The sequence below is a fragment of the Leucopleurus acutus genome (assembly GCF_964270905.1).
Source record: "Leucopleurus acutus genome assembly, chromosome: 2".
Classification (NCBI taxonomy): Eukaryota; Metazoa; Chordata; class Mammalia; order Artiodactyla; family Delphinidae; genus Leucopleurus; species Leucopleurus acutus.
The window spans coordinates 80719948-80742005 of NC_139143.1; the positions used below are offsets into that span (position 1 = coordinate 80719948).

The following is a 22058-nucleotide window of genomic DNA, read 5'->3' on the forward strand; positions in this document are numbered from 1 at the left end:
AGATGTGGCACATATATACAATGGAATATTACTCAGCCATAAAAAAGAATGAAACAATGCCATTTACAGCAACATGGATGGACTTAGAGATTGTCATACTAAGTGAAGTAAGTTAGACAGAGGAAGACAGTATCATATGATATCACTTATATGTGAAATCTAAAAAAAGACTACAAGTGAACTTATCTGCAAAACAGAAATAGAGTTACAGATGTAGAAAATAAACTTATGGCTACCAGGTGGTAAGGGAAGAGGGGGATAAATTGGAAGATTGGGATTGACACGTACACACTACTATATATAAAATAGATAACTAATAAGGACCTACTGTATAGCACAGAGAACTCTACTCAATACTATGTAATGGCCTATATGGGAAAAGAATCTAAAAAAGATTGGATATGTGTGTATATATATATAACAGATTCACTTTGCTGTGCACCTGAAACTAACGCAACATTGTAAGTCAACTATACCCCAATAAAATTTTTCTTTTTTAAGTATTCTTCATATGAAAAATGCAATAGGTTTTTCAGTGAAACCCATACATAAGAGTACCAATTATACAGTTGTCTGTTCTTGGTGGGAAAATCTAGCAGTTTTCTCACATGATTATCATATTCACAGAGATCATAACATTACATCTCCTCAGACATCAGCATTGCAAAAATTGGGGAATAGTTGTTACAGATTCAATAACTTATCCAAAATGGCTCTTGTGCAAGGTATCAGTTTTACTTTCGCAGTTCCTCTTTGTAGTTAAGTCTCCACTCTAAGGTGGAGATTTTACCACATAAATTTTTTAAAATTTTATAGAAATATAAACATTTGATTTACACAGTTGTGTTAATTTCTGCTGTACGCAAAGTGACTCAGTTATATATATACTTTTTCATATTCTTTTCCATTATGGCTTATCACAGTGTATTAAATATTGTCCCCTGTGCTATACAGTAGGACCTTGTTGTTTATCCATCCTATATATACTAGTTTGCATCTGCTAATCCCAAACTCTCAATCCTTCCCTCCCCGACCCCCACCTCCTTGGCAACCACAAGTGTGTTCTGTATGTCTGTGAGTCTGTTTCTGTTACTTAGATATGTTCATTTGTGTCGTATTTTAGATTCCACATATAAGTTATTATCATATTGTATTTGTCTTTCTCTGTATGACTTACTCACTTAGTATGATAATCTCTAGTTGCATCCATGTTGCTGCAAATGGCATTATTTCATTCTTTTTTATGGCTGAGTAGTGTAGTATTTCATAGTGTGTAGATAGATAGGTAGGTAGATAGATAGATACACACACACACACACCATATCATCTTTATCCTTTCATCTGTCAGTGGACATTTAGTTTGTGGACCTTTAGGTTGTTTCCATGTCTTGGCTATTGTCAATGGTGCTGCTATGAACATAGCAGGTGCATGTATCTTTTTGGATTATAGTTTTGTATGGATACATGCCTAGGAGTGGGATTGCTAGATCATGTGGCAACTCTGTTTTTAGTTTTTTAAGGAACTGCCATACTGTTTTCCATAATAGCTGCACCAGTTTACCTTCCCACCAACAGTGTAAGAGGGTTCCCTTTTCACCACACCCTCCCCAACATTTATTGTTTGTAGACTTTTTATTTATGGCCATTCTGACTGGTGTGAGGTGGTACCTCATTGTAGTTTTGATTTGCATTTCTCCAATAATTAGCAATGATAAGCATCTTTTATCTGCCTATTGGCCATCTGTATATCTTCTTTGGAAAAATGTCTATTTGGGTCTTCTGCCCGTTTTTCGTTTGAGTTGTTTGGTTTTTTGTTACTGCGTTGTATGAGCTGTTTGTATATTTTGGAAATTCTTGTATCCTTCCACCTTGCTGAATTCGTTTACCAGTTTTAGTAGTTTTTGTGTGGAACCTCTAGGGTTTTCTTTTTTTTTTTAATATAAATTTATTTACTAATTGGCTGCTTTGAGTCTTCATTGCTGTGTGCGGGCTTTCTCTAGTTGCGGCAAGCAGGAGCTACTCTTTGTTGCAGTGCATGAGCTTCTCATTGCGGTAGCTTCTCTTGCTGTGGAGCATGGGCTCTAGGCGCGCAGGCTTTAATAGATGTGGCACACTGGCTCAGTAGTTGTGGCTCACAGGCTCTAGAGCGCAGGCTCAGTAGTTGTGGCACATGGGCATAGTTGCTCCACGGCATTTGGAATCTTCCCGGACCAGGGCTCAAATCCATGTCCCCTGCATTGGCAGGCGGATTCTTAACCACTGCACCACCAGGGAAGTCCTAGGATTTTCTGTATATAGTATCATGTCATCTGCATCTAAGGACAATTTTACCAATTTGAATACCTTTTATTTCTTTTTCTTGTCTGATTGCTGTGGCTAAGACTTCCAATACTATGTTAAGAGAAGTGGTAAGAGTGGGCATCCTTGTCTTGTTATACATTTTAGTGGGAAGCTTTCAGCTTTTCACTGTTGAGTATTATATTGACTCTGGGATTGTCATAAATAGCTTTTATTATGTTGATATATTCCCTCTGTACCCAGTTTGGTAAGAGTTTTTATCATGAATGGGTGTTGAACTTTATTGAATGCTTTTTCTGCATCTATTGAGTTGATCATGTGGTTTTTATCTTTTCTTTTTGTTGATGTGGTGTATCACATTGATTGATTTGAGTATGTTGAACCATTCTTGTGACTCTGGAATGAATCCAACTTGGTTATGGTGTATATCTCTTACCACATACATTTGTTCAGTGATTTCTGATTAAGTATCATTAATTTGATGTAAAATAAGGCCAATTTTATTTACATATATTGATATATACAGTATATTATTAATTAATATACAAAAATCTCCTTGTAATATGATTATAGCAACTAGAGCAACATGTTTCTAAGGGTTCAGAATCAGCTACTGGTTGGAAACCTTTATAAAAGTTTTAATTTACTTTTCTGTCAGAAGTATTTTATTGCCCTTATCAACTCATCTACAAAGATGAGGAACCAAAAGCCTTCCAACTCTCTGTCAAATTTCACATGGGAGACCTATAACTGTAGGAAAATCCTATTTTATTTTATTTCGTTTTTTTATTTTTATTTATTTTTTTTATTTACTTTTTGTGGTACGCGGACCTGCCACTGTTGTGGCCTCTCCCGTTGCAGAGCACAGGCTCCGGACGCGCAGGCTCAGCGGCCATGGCTCACAGGCCCAGCTACTCCGCGGCATGTGGGATCTTCCCGGACCGGGGTACGAACCCGTGTCCCCTGCATCAGCAGGCGGACTCTCAACCACTGCGCCACCAGGGAAGCCCCATTTTGTTTCATTTTATTTGGCTGCGCTTGGTCTTCGTTGCGGCGCTTGGACTTGTCTAGTTTTGGCACCCGGGCTGTCTAGTTGTGGCCTGCAGACTCCAGAGCGCACGGGCTCGGTAGTTGTGGTGCACGGACTCTCTAGGTGTGGCGCGCCAGCTTAGTTGCCCCGCGGCATGTGGGATCTTAGTTCCCTGACCAAGGATCAGACCCGTGTCTCCTGAATAATTGGAATGCGGATTCTTAACCACTGGACCACCAGGGAAGTCCCTGTAGGAAAATCCTGTTACTTTAAAACCCCCATATTTGTCAGTGTTCCCGACCTGCCAAGAGTGACATTTCTTACTCCCTTTAAATTATGGGATTCCATAAGCCATAGAATAAATAGCAGGCCAGTTTCCTGAGAGGACTGTATAGGTATCATTTATGCTTATGAAGTGTACATCTTGTCCTTATTAGTGATCTTGTCATATGAAATTAAATAAGATTCTTCATGGTTACAAATTTGGTTTATCCAATTATATATCATACTGAACCTACATAATTTAACTACATGGTCATAAAAAGTATAGAAACCGTTAGGTAATAGAAAATTTATTTGTTGGTCTCTGCCCCCAGTTTCTGATACAGGACTCCTAAAATCCTTATAATTTCCTAAGGGATAGGAAAATTTAGGAGCGTCTCTTGTTCTAATATTTGTCTTTGACTCTATCCCTGAAACAGGGCTCCCAAAACCCTTGTAAATTCCTAAGTGATAAGAGCACTATGAGCATCTTTTTTTTTCTAAAAGGCATCTCTGGGTGGGCTCCTGGATGGCCCTTGGTCATCAGAAAGTCCAAGCCATGATTAGAAGTTTGGAATTTTCAGCCCCATCCTGCCATCCTCCAGAAAAGGGAGAGGGCCTGGAAATTTGAGCTAATAATTGATCATGCCTATGTTAGAAAGCCTCTATAAAATCCCAGTAGTACAGAATTCAGAGATCTTCCAGGTTGGTGAACAATTGGCTGTACAAGGAGAGTGACACACCCAGAGAGGTAATGGAGACTCTACACCTCTTCCCACATACTTTGCCTATGCATCTCTTCCATCTGGATGTTCACCTGTATCTTTTATCATAATCTTTAATAAGCTGGTAAATGTAAGTAAGTGTTTCCCTGAGTTCTGTGACTGGTGAACAGCTATAGCAAATTAATCAGACCTGAGAGAGGGGGTAATGGGGACCTCCAATTTGTAGGACATAAGTTGTGGATAAACTGGGGACTTACTATTTTCAGTTGACATCTGAGGTAGAGTGGAGACAGACTTGTGAGACTGAGCCCTTAACCTGTGGGATCTGACAGTGTCTCCAGGTAGGTAGTGTTAGACTTGAGTTAAATTTTAGGACACCTAGCTGGTGTGAAGAGAATTGGTTGACGTAGTGAAAAACTTCCGCACATTTTATTACCAAAGGTGTCAGAAGGCAAGTGTTCTGTGTAAAAGTAAGGTGATACACAGGAAAGAAACTCACAGTAGGGAAGAACTGGGTGTTTTGCACATAGGAAGGAAAATGGGTTTTTCAAAATAGCATAAAAAGCAGTTTACATTATATGTACACAGGCATACCTCAGAGACACTGCAGGTTCAATACCAGACCACTGCAATAAAGTGAATATTGCAAGAAACGGAGTCACACGGAGGTCTTGGTTTCCCAGCGCATGTGAAAGATATATTTACACTATACTGTAGTCTATTAAGTGTGCAATAGCATTATGTCTGAAAAAACAATGTACATGCCTTAATTAAAAAACACTTGATTGCCAAAAAGTGCTAACCGTCATCTGAGTCTTCAGCGAGTTGTAATCTTTTTGCTGATAGAGGGCCTTGCCTCGACGTTGATGGCTGCTGACTGATCAGGGTGGTGGTTGCTGAAGGCTGGGGTGGGCTGAGGCAGTTTCTCAAGACAAGGCAGCAGTGCAGTTTGCTGCATCTTTGACTCTTCCTTTCATGAATGATTTCTCTGCAGCATGCAGTACTTTTTTTTTTTTCTCTCATGCAGTGCTCTTTGACAGCATTTTACCCACAGAACTTCTTTCAAAATTGGAGTCAATCCTCTCAAACCCTGTCACTGCCTTAGCAACTAAGTTTATGTAATATTCTAAATCTTTTGTTGCCATTTCAACAAAATCTTCACAGTGTCTTCACCAGGAGTAGATTCCATCTCAAGAAGCCACTTTCTTTGCTCATCCATACAAAGCAACTCCTCATCCGTGAAAATTTTACCACGAGAGTGCAGGAGTTCAGTCTCACCTTCAGGCTCCCATTTCTAGTTCTCTTGCTATTTCCACCACATCTGCAGTTACTTCCTGCACTGAAGTCTTGAACCCCTCAAAGTCACCCATGAGGGCTGGAAACGACTTCCAAACTCCTGTTAATGTTGATATTTTGACCTCCTCCCGTGAACCACAAATGTTCTTAATGGCATCTAGAATCTTTTCCAGAAGGTTTTCAATTTCCTTTGCCCAGATCCATCAGAGGAATCATTATCTGTGGCAGCTGTAGCCTTATGAAATGTATTTCTTAAATAATAAGACTTGAATGTGGAAATTACTCCTTGATCCATGGGCTGCAGAGTGGATGTTATGCTAGCAGGCATGAAAACAACATTAATCTCGTTGTACATCTCCATCAGAGCTCTTGGATGACCAGGTGCATTGTCAATGAACAGTAATGTTTCGAAAGGAATCTTTTTTCCTGAGCAGTAGGTCTCAACAGTGGGCTTTGTCAACAGATGTGCTGTCGTCCAGGCTTTGTTGTTCCATTTGAAAGAGCAGAGGCAGAGTAGATTTAGCATAATTCGAAAGGACCCTAGGATTTTTGGAATGGTAAATGAGCACTGGCTTCAACTTAAAGTCACTGGCTGCATTAGCCTCTAACAAGAGAGAGTCAGCCTGTCCTTTGAACCTTTGAGCCAGGCACTGACTTCTCTCTACATATGAAGTCCTAGATAGCATCTACATTGAAAATCTGTTGTTTAGTGTAGCCACCTTCATTAATGATCTTAGCTAGATCTTCTGGATAACTTGCTGTAGCTTGTACATCAGCACTCGCTGCTTCGCCTTGTACTTCGATGTTAAACCTCATGAAGCAACCTCTGCTAGCTTCAAAATTTTCTTCTGCAACTTCTTCACATCTCTCAGCCTTCATAGAACTGAAGAGAGTTAGGGCCTTGCTCTGGATTAGACTTTGGCTTATGGGAATGTTGTGGCTGGTTTGACCTTCTATCCAGACCACTCAGACTTTCTCCATGTCAGCAATAGGGCTGTTTTACTTTCTTATCATTTGTGTGTTCACTGGAGTAGCACTTTCAATTTCCTTCAAGAACTTTTCCTTTTCATTCACAGCTTGGCTAAATGGCGCAAGAGGTCTAGCTTTCGGCCTGTCTTGGCTTAAGGTGTTGCCTTCCTCACTAAGCTTAATCATTTCTAGCTTTTGATTTAAAGTGAGAGACGTGCGACTCTTCCTTTCACTTCAACTCTTGGAGGCCACTGTAGGGTTATTAGTTGGCCTAATTTCAATATTGCTGTGTCTCAGGGGATAGGGAGGCCTGAGGAAAGGGAGAGAGACGGGTTTGGGGTGGGGGCGTGGGAGACGGGGGTGGGTGGGGATTGGCTAGCTGGTAGAGCAGTCAGAGCACATACAGCATTTATTAAGTTCACCGTCTTATATGGGCATGGTTTGAGCCTCCCCAAAACAATTACAAGAGTAACATCAGTGATCACTGATTATAGATCACCATAACAAATATAATAATAATGAAAAAGTTTGAAATATTGTGAGAATTACCAAAATGTGACACAGAGACAAGAAGTGAGAGAATGCCCTTGGAAAAATGGCACTGTAGACTTGCTCCAAGCAGGGTTGCCACAAAACTTTCAATTTGTAATTAAAAAAAACACAGTACCTGCAAAGTGCAGTAAAATAAGGTAAGATGTGACTGTATATATAATATTGTGAACAGTTTTTTAGGTTAGACCAATCAGCATGTATCTTCTTTTTTAAACAGAAATTTTATTAAGTTCTCCTGTAGGCTTATAATTTATATTAAGAACATTTACAGGATTTTTTTTTCTTAATTTAAGGCTTTGGAACAGTATACCAGTTAAAAAGTATTTAATTTCAGTGTGTACAGTGATCACCTAATAACTTCAGGGTTATATAGAAAGATTAAGAAGAAAGAAAAGGTCTTTATTATACACTCATTAAAATATATTTACTACAGTTAAATCAATTTTATAGTCCTAGGTAATTCTTATTTTGCTGATCTTGAGTTAAACTGTCTGCTTTCACAAAATCATTTGTTTCCTGGCTAAAAATTTCCTGGAAATTCTAGCTCTGTCCCTTTTTACAGTCTAACAAGTATCTGTTTAAGGTGATGCTATCAGTTATAACGTACAGGGAAATCTGTACCCATAATCTTATTGCCACTAGTATCATTAGTCAAAAATAACTGAGATTGTCATTTACTGAGGGGTTTTTGATACTTCTTCCAGCAGTCTTAGTCATAAAGATTTAACCAAAAATTTCTCAGAGAATGAAAACATTATAGAAAGGTAAGACACTGACAATTCTCCATACTCTTCTAATGCATCCAGTAAAATATATGTTATGATTGTCACTAACTGACAAGGATTTCAAACCTAGGGGAAAAAAAAAAAGTTCTTGATAAAGAGGATAAAGTTTTTGACAGTTACTGTTCCAATCAAGTATAGGAACATTAGTGTACTTTTCTCCAGTCTTAAAAGTACACAGTGAGACTTCCTTGGTGACACAGTGGTTAAGAATCCGCCTGCCAGTGCAGGGGACACGGGTTCGATCCTTGGTCCGAGAAGATCCCATATGCCATGGAGCAACTAAGCCCATGTGCCACAACTACTGAGCCTGCGCTCTAGGGCCCGCGAGCCACAAGTACTGAGCCGATGTGCCATAACTACTGAAGCCCATGCGCCTAGAGCCCGTGCTCTGCAACAAGAGAAGCCACCACAGTGAGAAGCCCACGCACCACACGGAAGAGTAGCCCCTGCTTGCCACAACTAGAGAAAAGCCCATGCACAGCAGCAAAGACCCAATGCAGCCAAAAATAAATAATTTTTTTAAAAAAACAGCATTCACTTTATTAAAAAATAAAAAAATGTCAGGGACTTCCCTGGTGGTCCAGTGGTTAAGATTCTGCACTGCCACTGCAGGGGGCAAAGGTTCTATCCGTGGTCAGGGAAGTTCTGCAAGCCATACAGTGTGGCAAAAAAATAAATTTAAAAAAAGCAAGTGTGGGAATAAGTCCTTGGTGTGACTTACCAGCTGTCTGGGAAACTTCTAAGATAGTTTGAGTATAAAAGACATCTTAATAGTTTTATTAATTTGAGTTTTGGGCCTAGATTAGAGTTGACAAGGTTTGAAAATAAGATGATAAATACCTAAAGCCGAGAAATGACTGTAGACAATATTTAAGATAAACATAATAGCATTAATTGCATAATACCAATTAATCATTATTAGGAACACTAACTTTTTGTATTTTTCCTTAAATAATCATATATTTTTCTCCCATATGATGGTGGATTTGCCTGTTTTAATTAGATATCCTCTTATCCAAATGATAAATTATTAAAACTAATAATCTACCGAAGAGAGAGAAAGTTGGCCACAAATACTGAATTGGTTACATTTATAAATAGAACATTGTGAAAGGCAAACTAACTTCTTTTGACAATAAAGGCAAAAGAGTTTTTTTCATTTACACACTTAAACATAGCACTAGTAGTCTCATTTTTGCAACTTCAGCCATAGGCTAGAGTAAACACCTGTCACAGCAACTTTTTTTTTTTTTTTTTTTTTTTACTGTCCAGCCTACTGTAAGTTACGGCAGTTTTGTATCTGAAATGACTACTCTTCATTCCTACAAGTATAAAGATTTTCTCCTGTGATTTGAACTGATAGTGGCACACAAATGAATACCACAGAAAATGCCAGGAATGTTCAGAATCTACAAGACAAACTGACAGAGACAACCAAATTCTCTCTCTTAATATACCACTCCTCAGAGCTCACACAGAATGGAGTATTTAAAACAATGAGAGAGCTTTCCATGTTGTTGTAACCAACAGGGAAATAAATGGTTATGTCTAAATTAGAACCAAAGTCAGACTTGGCTAAGAACTAGGAAAACAGTTTCTCACATGATTATCATATCCATAATGATGTCATGCATCTTAGGTATCAGCATTGCAAAATCAAGGATAAATTTGAGTTTTTTAGGGAATCATTTGGTAATTGATAGGATATATTCAAGGTTTCATTTATTTGAGGGCGTAAAACTATGCAGGTGACCCTGAATTTTTTTGTGATTTTGCATGTCTGTTCACTTCAGGGTGCCAGATATTTTCTTTCGTGACTACTGCCCCCTATATGCTTGCTTACCCTGTTGGCACCAGGGTAAAATACCAGTTTTGCTTCCATTCCTTTGTTAGCTAAATGAAAACTTTTATGTTATTTCTTTAAGTAGTTTGGATATGTCTTGAATCTAGTAAGGTGTAGACCAAATTTTCTTTCATGCTGAGTGCTTGGTTCTAGACACAGTTGTTTTCCTGATCTATTTGACTTTGATGATGAAGAAATATAGTTTTTAGTTGGTTAAAAAATTCATCTTTGTGTTCACAATCATTTTTGAGGGCCACGTTTTTAAAATGAGAAAAGTGGTCTTTAGATATACGTAGAACAGTCTAGCATCTTTCCTTTCCTTCTTTGTAACTGTCCCCCAAACTACTTACCACTGCCTTTAAACTTTTACATGACTTAGTTTCTAACTTTACCTGGACTGCTTCAGCCTCCTTTCATTTCTTCTAATTCTCCAATCTCATTTAAACTTTCGTCTTATACCAGCTATTTCCTCTGCCTGATCTTCCTCCATTTCCCAGATCCTCTCCTGAGTATCAGTAACATTTACATTTTAGCTTAATGTCACTTCCTTAGAAAAGCCTTCCCAAATTACTTGTTATTCATCACATTTTAATTATTTGCCTAGCATTTATTATTTTCTGGGTTGTTTTTTTTTTTTTTCATTTTCTTAGTTTTTCTTATTTCCTTATTGTATATCTACCCAAGTAAACTATCTTTTTCCCCACTGTTTCTTAGTACTTGGAACAGGGCCTGGACTTAATGAGTGCTCAGTAATTGTTGAATAAATAAATGAATGATCCACTAGAAAGAACCAGTCTTCAAATAAGAACTAAAGATTCTATAAATAACTTCTTTGGGTTTCAATTTTCTCATCTGCAAAGTGTGTATTAACATACCTACTTGTTACAAGATATAATAGACTAGACTTGTTTTTTGAAAGGCAGTATGTCATAATTCATGAAAGAAATATATCCACCTTGCTTTATTTACTGGAACTTTAAGCCAAAATAAAATCAGAGTCGACTGAATGAGGCTCTCCTCTTTCTCATTTCCTTTTTCCTCCATTTTTTTCCCTTCCTTTCATGTATCTGTGAAATCTCTTCAGGTTTTGATCTCATAACAAACATTAGGAACGCAGACCCAGTAAGATGAGTGGAAGAGGTAAAAGCTGACGGGACATGGTGGACTAAAATAAAAAGTAGTAAATGAATAGGAGTTTAGCAAGAAACTAAGGTTTTCATCTTGAATCTCCTTGTCAGCTACAAAAATTAAAGCAAGTCAGTTAGCTTTGTAGAGCATCAGTTTTCAAATCTGTAAACTAGAGTTAACATTTCTTACCTACTTCACGGGATTGACATAAATGATAATGTGTGAAAGTACTTTATAAAGTATAAATCACTAACCAAATATAAGGCAGTCATTATGATCAGATCTGAAATTTAGGTTCCTTCTGCAAAACTGTTGGAGAATGCTAGTGCATTGGAGATGCATTGGAGAATGCATCTTATGTATAATTCCTAAAAGACAATTTCAGAAATTCGGATTTTAAAAATATACGAAAATACATAGTATCCCTCCCCCCCAAAAACATGGATTTAAGGTTTAAGCCACTGTTAAAACAAATACTCTTTTTTTCCCCTATTCACAATTTTATTTACAAACCAGATATGTATATAAGTCAACTATTTTTGACATGTAGAAGAAGTCACACAAAATAGTTCATGCACATAAACCATTTGTTATTGTTAATTTTCTTTGTCCCTTTTTATAAGAGTCACATGAAATGACTAGTTTGGGATCAGAATTATAGAAAAATAACATACTTTTGTAGCTACACTTTAAAATAATTATCACTCTAAATTGTGAATTTGGAATTTTGCTTATTTATGAAATCTTATCTATGGCTCAATTGGATTACATAAACATTTTTTAATTAATTAAAGCCCCCCAGTATTTTTGCATAAATTACTGTGAAGCCAAGTTCATTCCTTATTATATTTATAAAGGTGATTTTTAACTCCAAATAGTATCGCATTCTCTTAAATTGAGTATAATTGACCTACAACACTATGTTAGTTCCAGAGGTACAACATAGTGATTCGATATTTCTACACATTACAAAATGATCACCAGTAAAACAAATATTCGATAGAGTGATTTTTTTTTTTTCTATTTTACCACAAGAGGAAATTTCATTGCCTCTCACTGTTTTCCATTCTTTTCTAATCACAGCCCAAAGAGCCGATTGATCCAATTAAAGAAAGAAAAGCTGGAATACACTCCGGGAGAGCATGAATATGGATTATTCCCAGCCCCCATTCATGTCGGTGAGTACTCAGTATACACAATATATTACTGAGAGGAAATGGTATTTCTTGAGTTTGGGTGAAATGTCTTTGTGTTCTTATTATTTCTACATCTCCAGTGGGGTCAAGTCGTTACCATTTAATTATAGGTACTCTGAAGAATTTTGCAAACCCTTTTGCCGTCTAGGGGTCAAAATGACGTAAATCTTATTCACCGGAGTTTCAATAAACACTATATCTGTAACATTTGATTCTCTAAGTAAATCATCTAGGAAAACCCAACTATTCATTACTTCAGTTTCAAGTGTTTTCTGTGTTCAAAGGGAGATGATTTGTGGATATGTAATAATCAAAGGAAAAGGGCCCACTGCTTTTTCTGATCGTTTATATGCTTGAAAATTGATCAAGATTTATCTCTCTATTTATTTTTGGAGAAAATTCAAGTCTTTGTTTAGCATTTCAATAATAATACCTTCCAGGATCATACTGTTGAGCTTATCAGATAAGTAAAGTGTACCTAGAAGGCATCCTGGATTTCCTGGATTGGCCTCATCCAATCCATCTACAAGTTCTGTTATTTTCGTCCTTGAAATATATCCTACTTCTCTTCAAATTCCATTGTCATTATTCAAGTCCATGCCACTATTATCTTTTGCTCAGGCCATTGCAATAGCTTTCTAAAAGATCTGCCCACTTCCATTCTTGCTCCCTTCCAATCTACTCTCCACACAGTAAAAAGGGAAATGATTTTATAACTTAAACTAAATCGTACTTAAAACCTTTCAGTGTTCACCATTAAACTATAAACTCCTTACCCCAACTCTTGGGAATGATCTGGTTCCTGACTACCTCATTTTTCTGCCTCTGTTGTTTCCCATATTTCCCTTATAATCACTGTATTGTGTGTCATGCTGGCCTTCTTTCAGATTCTAGACCATACCAAACTCTTTCCAACCAAAAGATCATTATGCTTATTATTACCATTGCCTGCAAAGCTCTTCTTCAAACTTCCCATGGTGGATTTCTTCTCATCCTTTGAGGATGAGCTAAATGTCAGTACCAGCTTAAATATTATTTTCTTTAAAATTTTTTTGCTGATTATCCTACAAAAGAGGGTTCCTTCCTCTATATCAAGCCTGTATCAGAGCACCCTGTTTACTTCTTTCTGTAATCTATAATTACTATATTTGTTTACTCATTTAGTAATGTCTCCTCCACCAGATTATAAGCTCTAGGAGCACAGGATCATTTGTCTTTCTTATTCTCCTTTGATTTCCCCATGCTTCGTACATAATAGAAGTTTAACAAATATTGGTTATACAGTGAAAGAAAAGGAGAAATTAGAATACATAATTGAATATAGGATGAGAATTTTTTTTTCCAGGAACAGCTTATTTGTGTAGTAGATGTTGATCCAGTGCTTTTAGTGTTCTCTTCAACTATGACTCTTGACTCTCTTGACTATGGGGCTTTTCTGTGTGTTATGATTATCTAGTTCCTTTTTTCTCCCCAGAGGGCCCAGCACCAGCAATGTATTTAAAGCAACAGGGGTAGACAAGTTCTGCAATAGAGATTTGTTTGCTTTAATTATTCTGTATTGGGTGGCTAGAGAATAGTTTAAGTACAACAAGCATTACAAGGTTTAATTCTCAGCTAGATAACTGTACTATTGCTTACTTAAAAAAGGTAAGAGTAAATTCCGTATTCTCTGGGCTTAGTGCCAAAGCTCTTTTGAAAGAGCCTTTTTGTTTTTAGTAGTGAGGTCATAGCAGTGGAAGAAGGTTCTCAGCAGATTTAGCTATTTCCTAGAACGTGCTAATGATAAATAGGCTTTGAAAATAAGAGGTAATTTTAAAAATTCTGTGTAAAGGAAAACATGACCATTTTGGTCTCACTGGTTTTGCTCTGGATGGGAAATTGGCTAATTCATAACTCAAATTTTGGAAAGAAGCTCTGACTATTCAAGGGGGTAATAGAGTCAGTTAATTCCAAGGGAGATGAGATGAATAATGGATAGGCCAATATTTCTGTCACATATCTGGCATGAATAGTGGTTAAGAGGTCCAGAATGGAAATCCCTTAATTTAAATAAAGGTTTTCTCTCTCTAAATCCCCACTTTAGTCTCTTACTAAGACTAATCTGTACTCAGTGGTCTGCAAATTAAGTAAATAATGGAAAAACCTATCCAAGTAGTGGGCCTTTTTTCTTGTGAAACAAGACATAAAATCAGGCTGTTACAGGATAAAAATTTTTTTTCTGGACAGTGCTGTTTTGTTGTTCAGATAATAATTTATGATTAGGATAGGGAGGGAGGCCAGTCAGCTGTTTCAAACAGGTCACTTCCAGTATCATGTAAACAAAGAGCCTGACTTTGAGTCAGCCAGACCTAGGTTCATCTCTGTCTTTGCGATATTAGTTATGTGAATAAAATAGTTATACAGATAAAATAATAATGCATCTTATCAATGGAGTCATTCAGTAAATGGAAGGTAATACTTATTTTTTAATTTTTAACGAAATCAGGTTTCTTTATCTCTTTAGAGAAATGCACTTCAAAAAAATTTACTTTTTATGATAAATACTCATTTATCAAACTGTATATTATACCTTTACATTCTTAGTCAATTGATTTTTTACAACAGTGCCACAACAGTTCAATGAGGAAAGCATGGTCTTTTCAACAGATGGTTACTGTGATAGCTGAATATGCACATACAAAAGGATAAAGTAATTCAAAATGGATCATCAACCTAAATATAAGAGCTAAAATTATAAAACTCTTAGAAGGAAAGCATAAGAGTAAATCTTTGTGACCTTGGACTAGGTAATAATTTCTTAGGTGTCTGACACCAAAATCATGTACAACAAAAGAAAAAAAGAGACAAATTGAACTTCATCAATATTTAAAACTTTTGTGCTTCAAAGAACACCATCAAGAAGCTGAAACAACCCACAGAAAGGGAGAAGCATTTTCAAATCTCATATCAAGTAAGAGACTTGTATCCAGAAACCCATATATATAAAGAACTGTTATAATTCAATAATAAAAAGACAAACAACAGAATCTTTTCAAGAGTAAATGATTTGAATTGATCTTTCTCCAGAAAAAGATATAGAAATGGTCAATAAGCACATGAAAAGATGCTCAACATCATTAGTCATTAGGGAAATGGATATCAAAACCATAATGAGATTATCACTTCACACCCACTGGGATGGCTTTAATTAAAGGATTAATGAGGGTGTGAAGAAACTGGAACCCTCATACATTGCTGGTAAAAATGTGAAGTGGTGTAAACCTCTTTGGGAAACATTTTAGTAGTTCCCAACAAGTTAATCACAGATTTAGTATAAGACCTAGCAATACTGCTGCTTAGATACATACCCAAAAGAATTGAAAACATACATCCAAAGGACTTCCCTAGTGGTCCAATGGTTAGGATCCTGTGCTTCCACTTGGGGCGGGGGGAGGGGTGTATGATCCCTGGTCAGGGAACTGGAATCTCGCATGCTGTGCGTAAACAAAATGTGATATATCTGCACAAAGGAATGTTATTGGGCAATAACAAGAAATTAAGTACTGAGACATGTGACAACATGGGTGAACCGTGAAAACATTATGCTTTGTGAAAGAAGACAGTCACAAAAAAAAAAAAGACAGTCACAAAACACCACGTGTTTTATGATTCCATTTTTATGAAATGTCCAGAATAGGCAAATACATAGAAACACAAAGTAGATGAATGGTTTCCAGGGACTGGGGGTAGGGGAGAATGTGGAGTGACTGCTAATGGGTACAAGGTTTCTTTTGGGGATGACGAAAATGTTCCCAAATAATGTTGATTATATTAGTCAGAGGTCTCCAAGGAAACAACCAATAAGCTATATAGGGAGAAAGGTTTATTTTAAGGACTTGGCTTACGCAGTTGTGGAGGCTAGCAAGTCCAAAATCTGCAAGGTAGGCTGGCAGCATGGAGACCCAGGAAAAAGTTGATCTTGCAGCTCAAGGAGTCTGAAGGCAGTCTACTGACAGAATTCACTCTGTGGAAGTCAGTCTTTATTCTTTTGAGTCCTTCATCTGATTGGATGAATTCTACCCACATTATGGAGAATAATCTGCTTTCCTTGGAATCTTTTGATTTGCATGTTAATCTCATCCAAAAAATACTTTGACAGACACATCTAGAATCATGTTTAACCAAATATCTGGGTACTGTGATCCAGCCAAGTTGACACATAAAATTAACCATCCTGTAGTGATGGCTACACACTCCATATACTAAAACCCACTGAATAGTACATTTTAAAAAGTTGAATTTTATGGTATGTGAATTTTGCCCCAATAAAGCTGTAATTTTGAAAATGTATATTATATTTATGTTGGTTTAGTCAGGCATATATTTATAAAAATTACAGTGATTATACAATGCAAAAGAAAATTTTTAATGCTTTGAGCTTTATGTTCACAGCTACTTTTAGTGTTAAACACTTTTTTGTAGAGTAGGAGGATAGATTGTTCAATAAAAGAATTTCAAGCAAAAAAAACATACAATATTAAGATAAAATTCCCCAGAATAAGTGAAATAGAAATAATGTTCAAGGATAAAAAGAAATGATTTAATTTTCTAAATGTTAAAGAAGGGAGTATTCCTTTTTTAATGAATAGTGATAAGTATTAAATCCCTATGGTATGCAGTTTCATCATTTTTAAACGCTGTGACCAAATATTACATCATTTGCAACTGTTTAAACTTTACATTTAAAAATGCATAAGGGAGGGCTTCCCTGGTGACGCAGTGGTTGAGAATCCGCCTGCCGATGCAGGGGACACGGGTTCGTGCCCCGGTCCGGGAAGATCCCACATGCCGCGGAGAGGCTGGGCCCGTGAGCCATGGCCGCTGAGCCTGCGCGTCCGGAGCCTGTGCTCCGCAACGGGAGAGGCCCGCGTATTGCAAAGGAAAAAAAAAAAAGAATGAAAATGCATAAGGGGATTCACAGTTTTTCAAAAATCTTCTGGGGAGTATGAGAGCAAGAAAAATGAAGACATAGGCTTTCACATTTGGCTTCTGGCATCAGTTAGGCCTTGAGTCAAATTCCACCTCCAACAATTACTAGCTGTGTGATCCTGGGCAACTTGACACATCTCAAGGCCTCAAATTCTTTTTTTTTTTTTTTTAAGGCCTCAAATTCTTTAGTGTAAAATAGAAATTAGTATGAATATTAAATAAAATAATGCATGTAAAATACTTAGCACAGTACCTAACAGAGTAATCATTCAATAACTGGTAATTACTGAATTGAAGCTGTTTTTGCAGTAGACATATCAGTCAACAAGAATCCATTACTTAGTATGTAGGCCCTTCTTTTTACTCTGACAGTTGTTGTGAAATATATCGTGATACCCTTTTCTGGTGAGCTCAGAAAAGAATTCAGAATCCTTCTCAACATAGCTTTTGTCATTTGCCCGTACAAGTCATTCAGACTTAGGCCAAATCTTGACTGCTTTTCCTGATACAGTGGAAAGAACATAGGCCTTATGTGCAGAAAAGAATTAAAATAGCAGACCTAAGACTTCTATTCTTAGAAAGTCCTGCTTACAAGGTTGGCCATTAGCTGGCATCTGGAAACTTGAATAGTAAATAGTTCCCTCTATTATAAAACTTTCCCTAGATGGTAAGAGAGTCTTACTGTGCCTACCATGTATAAACTGTATGGTTTCTGCTGAACACTTGGTTTCATTCAAAGAGAATGGAATTTTGGTACATCCTAGGTAGAGGGTACCTAAATGACCAGCCACCAATTAAAACCTTGGGTGTTGAGTTTCTAATGAGCTCTCTTGTTAGCCAACATTTTACACGTATCGTCACAGTACATTGCCAAAGATTGCATCTTGCATGGTTCTACTGAGAGAGGACTTTTGTAAACTTGTGCCTGGTTCCCTCCAGATTTTGCCCAATGTATTTTTTCTCTTTATGGATTTTGCTTTGTGTCTTTTTGCTATACTAAAATATAGCCATGAGTCTGACTATATGCTGAGTCCTGTGAGTCACCAGACCTGAAGGTGGTCTTGGGGACCCTCAACACACCTTGGAATCAAACACAAGAGACTCCTCTTTTCATTTCACACTCTTGTAGCTAAGTGATCTTGAACAAGTTAATTATCTACTCTACATCTCAGCATCTTCACCTATATGTTGAGACTGTTTCCAACCTGAGTTGTGAGGATTAAATGATACTTATTTTGAAATAATTAACACAGAGTGGATACCCCCTCCCCTTGGTTTACTATGACCAAGTAAAGTTGTCACTCTGTATCCGTGGGGTATTGGTTCCAGGAGCCTCCTCAGATATTAAAATCCAAGGATGTTCAAGTCCTTTATATAAAATGGTGTAGTATTTGCATATAACCTACACACATCCTCCTATAGACTTTTAATCATCTCTAGATTACTTATAATGCTGTGTATATAGTTACCAGCACTGGGAAAATTCAAGTTTTGCTTTTTGGAATTTTCTGGAATTTTTTTAAAATTTATTTTTGATCCAAGTTTGGTTGAATCCATAGATGCCTAGAACCCACAGATATGGAAGACTGACTGTACTCAATGTCAATGAGAAGAGTAAAGCCATCCCACTTATTTCTAGAAAACTGGTAGATGATAATGAACAGAAATCAGTAAAATATTAAACAGACAATAAGGGAACAAAGATTTGAAAATAGCAACAAAATTAATAACCTCTCGCTGCACTGATCAAGACAAAGGAAGAGGTAACACAATTTACCAGTATCCATACTAATGGTCCTACAGTCATTAAGAGGCTAATAATATAAATAACTTTATGCCAATACGTTTAACAATATATGAAATGGGCAAATTCCTTACAAAATACAACTTATAAATGAAATTAAACATCTGAATATCCTATAATTGTTTAAAGAAATTGAGTTCCTTACTAAATCTTTCACATGAAAAATTCCAGAACTGGGGCTTCCCTGGTGGCGCAGTGGTTAAGAATCCACCTGCCAATGCATGGTACACGGGTTCGAGCCCTGGTCCGGGAAGGTCTCACATGCCGCGGAACAGCTAAGTCTGCGCACCACAACTACTGAGCCTGCGCTCTAGAGCCCGTGAGCCACAACTCCTGAGCCTGTGTGCCACAACTACTGAAGCCCATGTGCCTAAAGCTCGTGCTGTGCAACAGGAGAAGCCACTGCAGTGAGAAGCCCACGCACTGCAAGGAAGAGTAGCCCCCACTCTCCAAACTAGAGAAAGCCCGAGCACAGCAACAAACACCCAATGCAGCCAAAAAAAAAAAAAAAATTCCGGAACTAAACGGTTTTCCCTTGTGAACTGTTATATATATTTGAGAAACAAGTAACACCAGTCTTAACACAAACACTTTGTGAAAGTAGGGGAGAAACAATTCCCAACTCATTTCATAAGCTTAGTGTAACCCTGATAGAAAACCTGACAAAGACTTTAGTTGAAAAAAACAACTACAGAACAAAGTTGATTATAAACTCTTAGAACTAGAAAGGAATTTCCTTAGTGTTACATTGAATAAAAAGCAGATCATACTTAATGATAGGATATTGAATGCTTCCTTCTAAAATTGGAAAGAAGGTAAAAATGTTCACTCTATTTACTTATTTTCAGCATTATTCTGGATGTTCTACCAGTGCAGTAAGGCAAGAAGATGAATAAAAGTCATAAAGATCAGGAAGGAAAAAGTCAAACTGTTTCTGTTTGCAAATAACATGATCGTGTATGTAGAAAATCCAAAGAGATGCACTAAAAAGTTACTACAACTAGTAGCAAGACTACTGGGGGAAAAAAATCAGTATATAAAAATCAATTGTATTAAAAAACTAAACACACTCCTACCATACAATCCAACAATTGAACTCCTTGGTATTTACCCAAAGAAGTTGAAAACTTAAGTCTGTGCAGTAACCTGCACACAGATGTTTAAAGCAGCTTTATTCATAATTGCCAAAACTTGAAAGCAACCAAGATGTCTTTCAGTAAGTGAATGGATAAACTGTGGTACATCCAGACAGTGGAATATTATTCAGCACTGAAAAGAAATATCTATCAAGCCATGAAAAGACAGTGAAAAATTTTAAATTCATAGTACTGAATGAAAGAAGCCAATCTGAAAAGGCTACATACTGTATGATTCCAACTAAATGACATTCTGGAAGGCAAAACTGTGGAGACATTAATAAGATCAGTGATTGCCAGTGGTTTGAGGGGAAGGAAGGATGAATCTACAGAGCACAGAGGATTTTTAGGGCAATGAAACTATTCGTTGTGATATCTTAATGGTGAATACATATCATTATACATTTGTTCAAAGTCATAGAATATGCAATACTAAGATACTGATGTAAACTATGGACTTTGAGTGATAATGATATGTCAGTATATGTTCTTCAGTTGTTAACAATGTACAGCTCTGGTGGAGGATGTTGATAATAGGGTAGGCTATGCATGTTTAGGGGCAGGAGGTACATATAAAATCCCAAAATCTCATAACATAATACAAAAATGTCTAGGTTTGAATTGAAAATCATATGTCATACCAAGAACCTGGGAGATCTCAAACTGAATTTTAAAAGGCATCAATGTATGCCAACACCAAGATATTAGAATTATCTGACAGATTTTACAGCAATTATGATTTTTAAAAAACACTTCAACAAGCAGTTATAAACATGCTTAAAACATAAAAAGATAGAAAGCCTTGGCAAAGAAATGAAAAATAGGAAAAACATATAATTTTTAGAATTGAAAGATGCAGTAGCTGAAATTAAAAGCTTGGGGATAGACTCAACAGCAGAATGAAAGATATACAGGAAAGAATCAGTGAAGTAGGTGATGGAGTGTTACAAGTATTACCCAATCTGAACAAAAGAGAAAATAGACATTTAAAAAAACAAACAAACTGGAGGCTATGGGACCATGACAAAAGAGCTAATATTTATGTTCTTGGTGTCCTGGAAGGAGAAAAGAAAGAAGGTAGAGATTAAAAAAAGTACTTGAGTAAATAATGTCTTGAAAACTTCCCAAATTTGGCAGAAGACATAAACCTTCTGATTCAAGAAGATAAGCAAACCCGGAACAGGGTATATATAGTCAAAAAAATCCATGCTGAGACACATGATCAAACTTCAGCATACTAAAGACAAAACAATTTTAAAACAATGAGAGAGAAATGACTCCATATCCATAGGGGTAAAACAAATCAAATGACAGTGGATTTCACGTCTGAGTTCATGTAAGTGGCACATTTTTCAAGTACTGAAAGAAGAACTGTCAAACCAGAATCCTATACCCAATGAAAATATCCTTCTTTCAGGAATTGAAAGAAGCAAAGGATTCTTAGGTTTGTTGCCAGCAAATCTATCCTATGGGTAAAGGAAGTTCTCTAAACAGAAAGAAATAAAAGAAGGAACCTTGGAACATCAGGAATGCAGAAAGAATACAGTAAGCAAAAATATGGGCATTTACAATAGGCTTTCCTTCTCCTTCTGAGCCTTTCTAAGTAATTGTTTAATGGATGAAGCAAAAAATTTTAACATGGTTGTACTTTTTTTAACAGCTTATTGAGGCACAATTCACCCATTTTAAAGCACACAGTGGTTTTGGTATATTACATTATTAATTTTAACTTGAGGTAAAATATACATAACTTAAATTTTGCATTTTGACCATTTTTAAGTATAAGGTTCAGTGGCACTAAGTACATTCACGCTGTTGTGCAACCATCACCCCTGTGCATTTCTAGAACTTTTTCATCATCCCAAACTGAAACTCTGTACCCATTAAATAACAATTTCCTATTCTCCCCTTCCCCCAGCCTCTGATAACCACTGTTCTTCTTTCTAGCTCTATGATTTGACTATTATAGGTACCTCATATAGGCGAAATCTTAACAACAATATTTGTCCTTTTGTGTCTTCCTGATTTCACTTAACATAATGTCTTTATGTTAACATAAGTTCTTCC

The 22058-nt window shown here is 36.7% G+C and overlaps 1 protein-coding gene across 5 annotated transcripts in view; it reads left to right on the forward strand.

Moving 5' to 3' along the window:
• ASH1L (ASH1 like histone lysine methyltransferase) overlaps positions 1-22058 on the forward strand; it is a 213764-nt gene that overhangs the window by 134144 nt on the left and 57562 nt on the right. For all 5 annotated transcript variants that reach the window (XM_082834259.1, XM_082834258.1, XM_082834256.1 and 2 more), the window contains one exon: positions 11971-12065. In XM_082834259.1, the coding sequence (XP_082690385.1) occupies positions 11971-12065 (95 nt within the window). The remainder of the gene's footprint in view (positions 1-11970; positions 12066-22058) is intronic.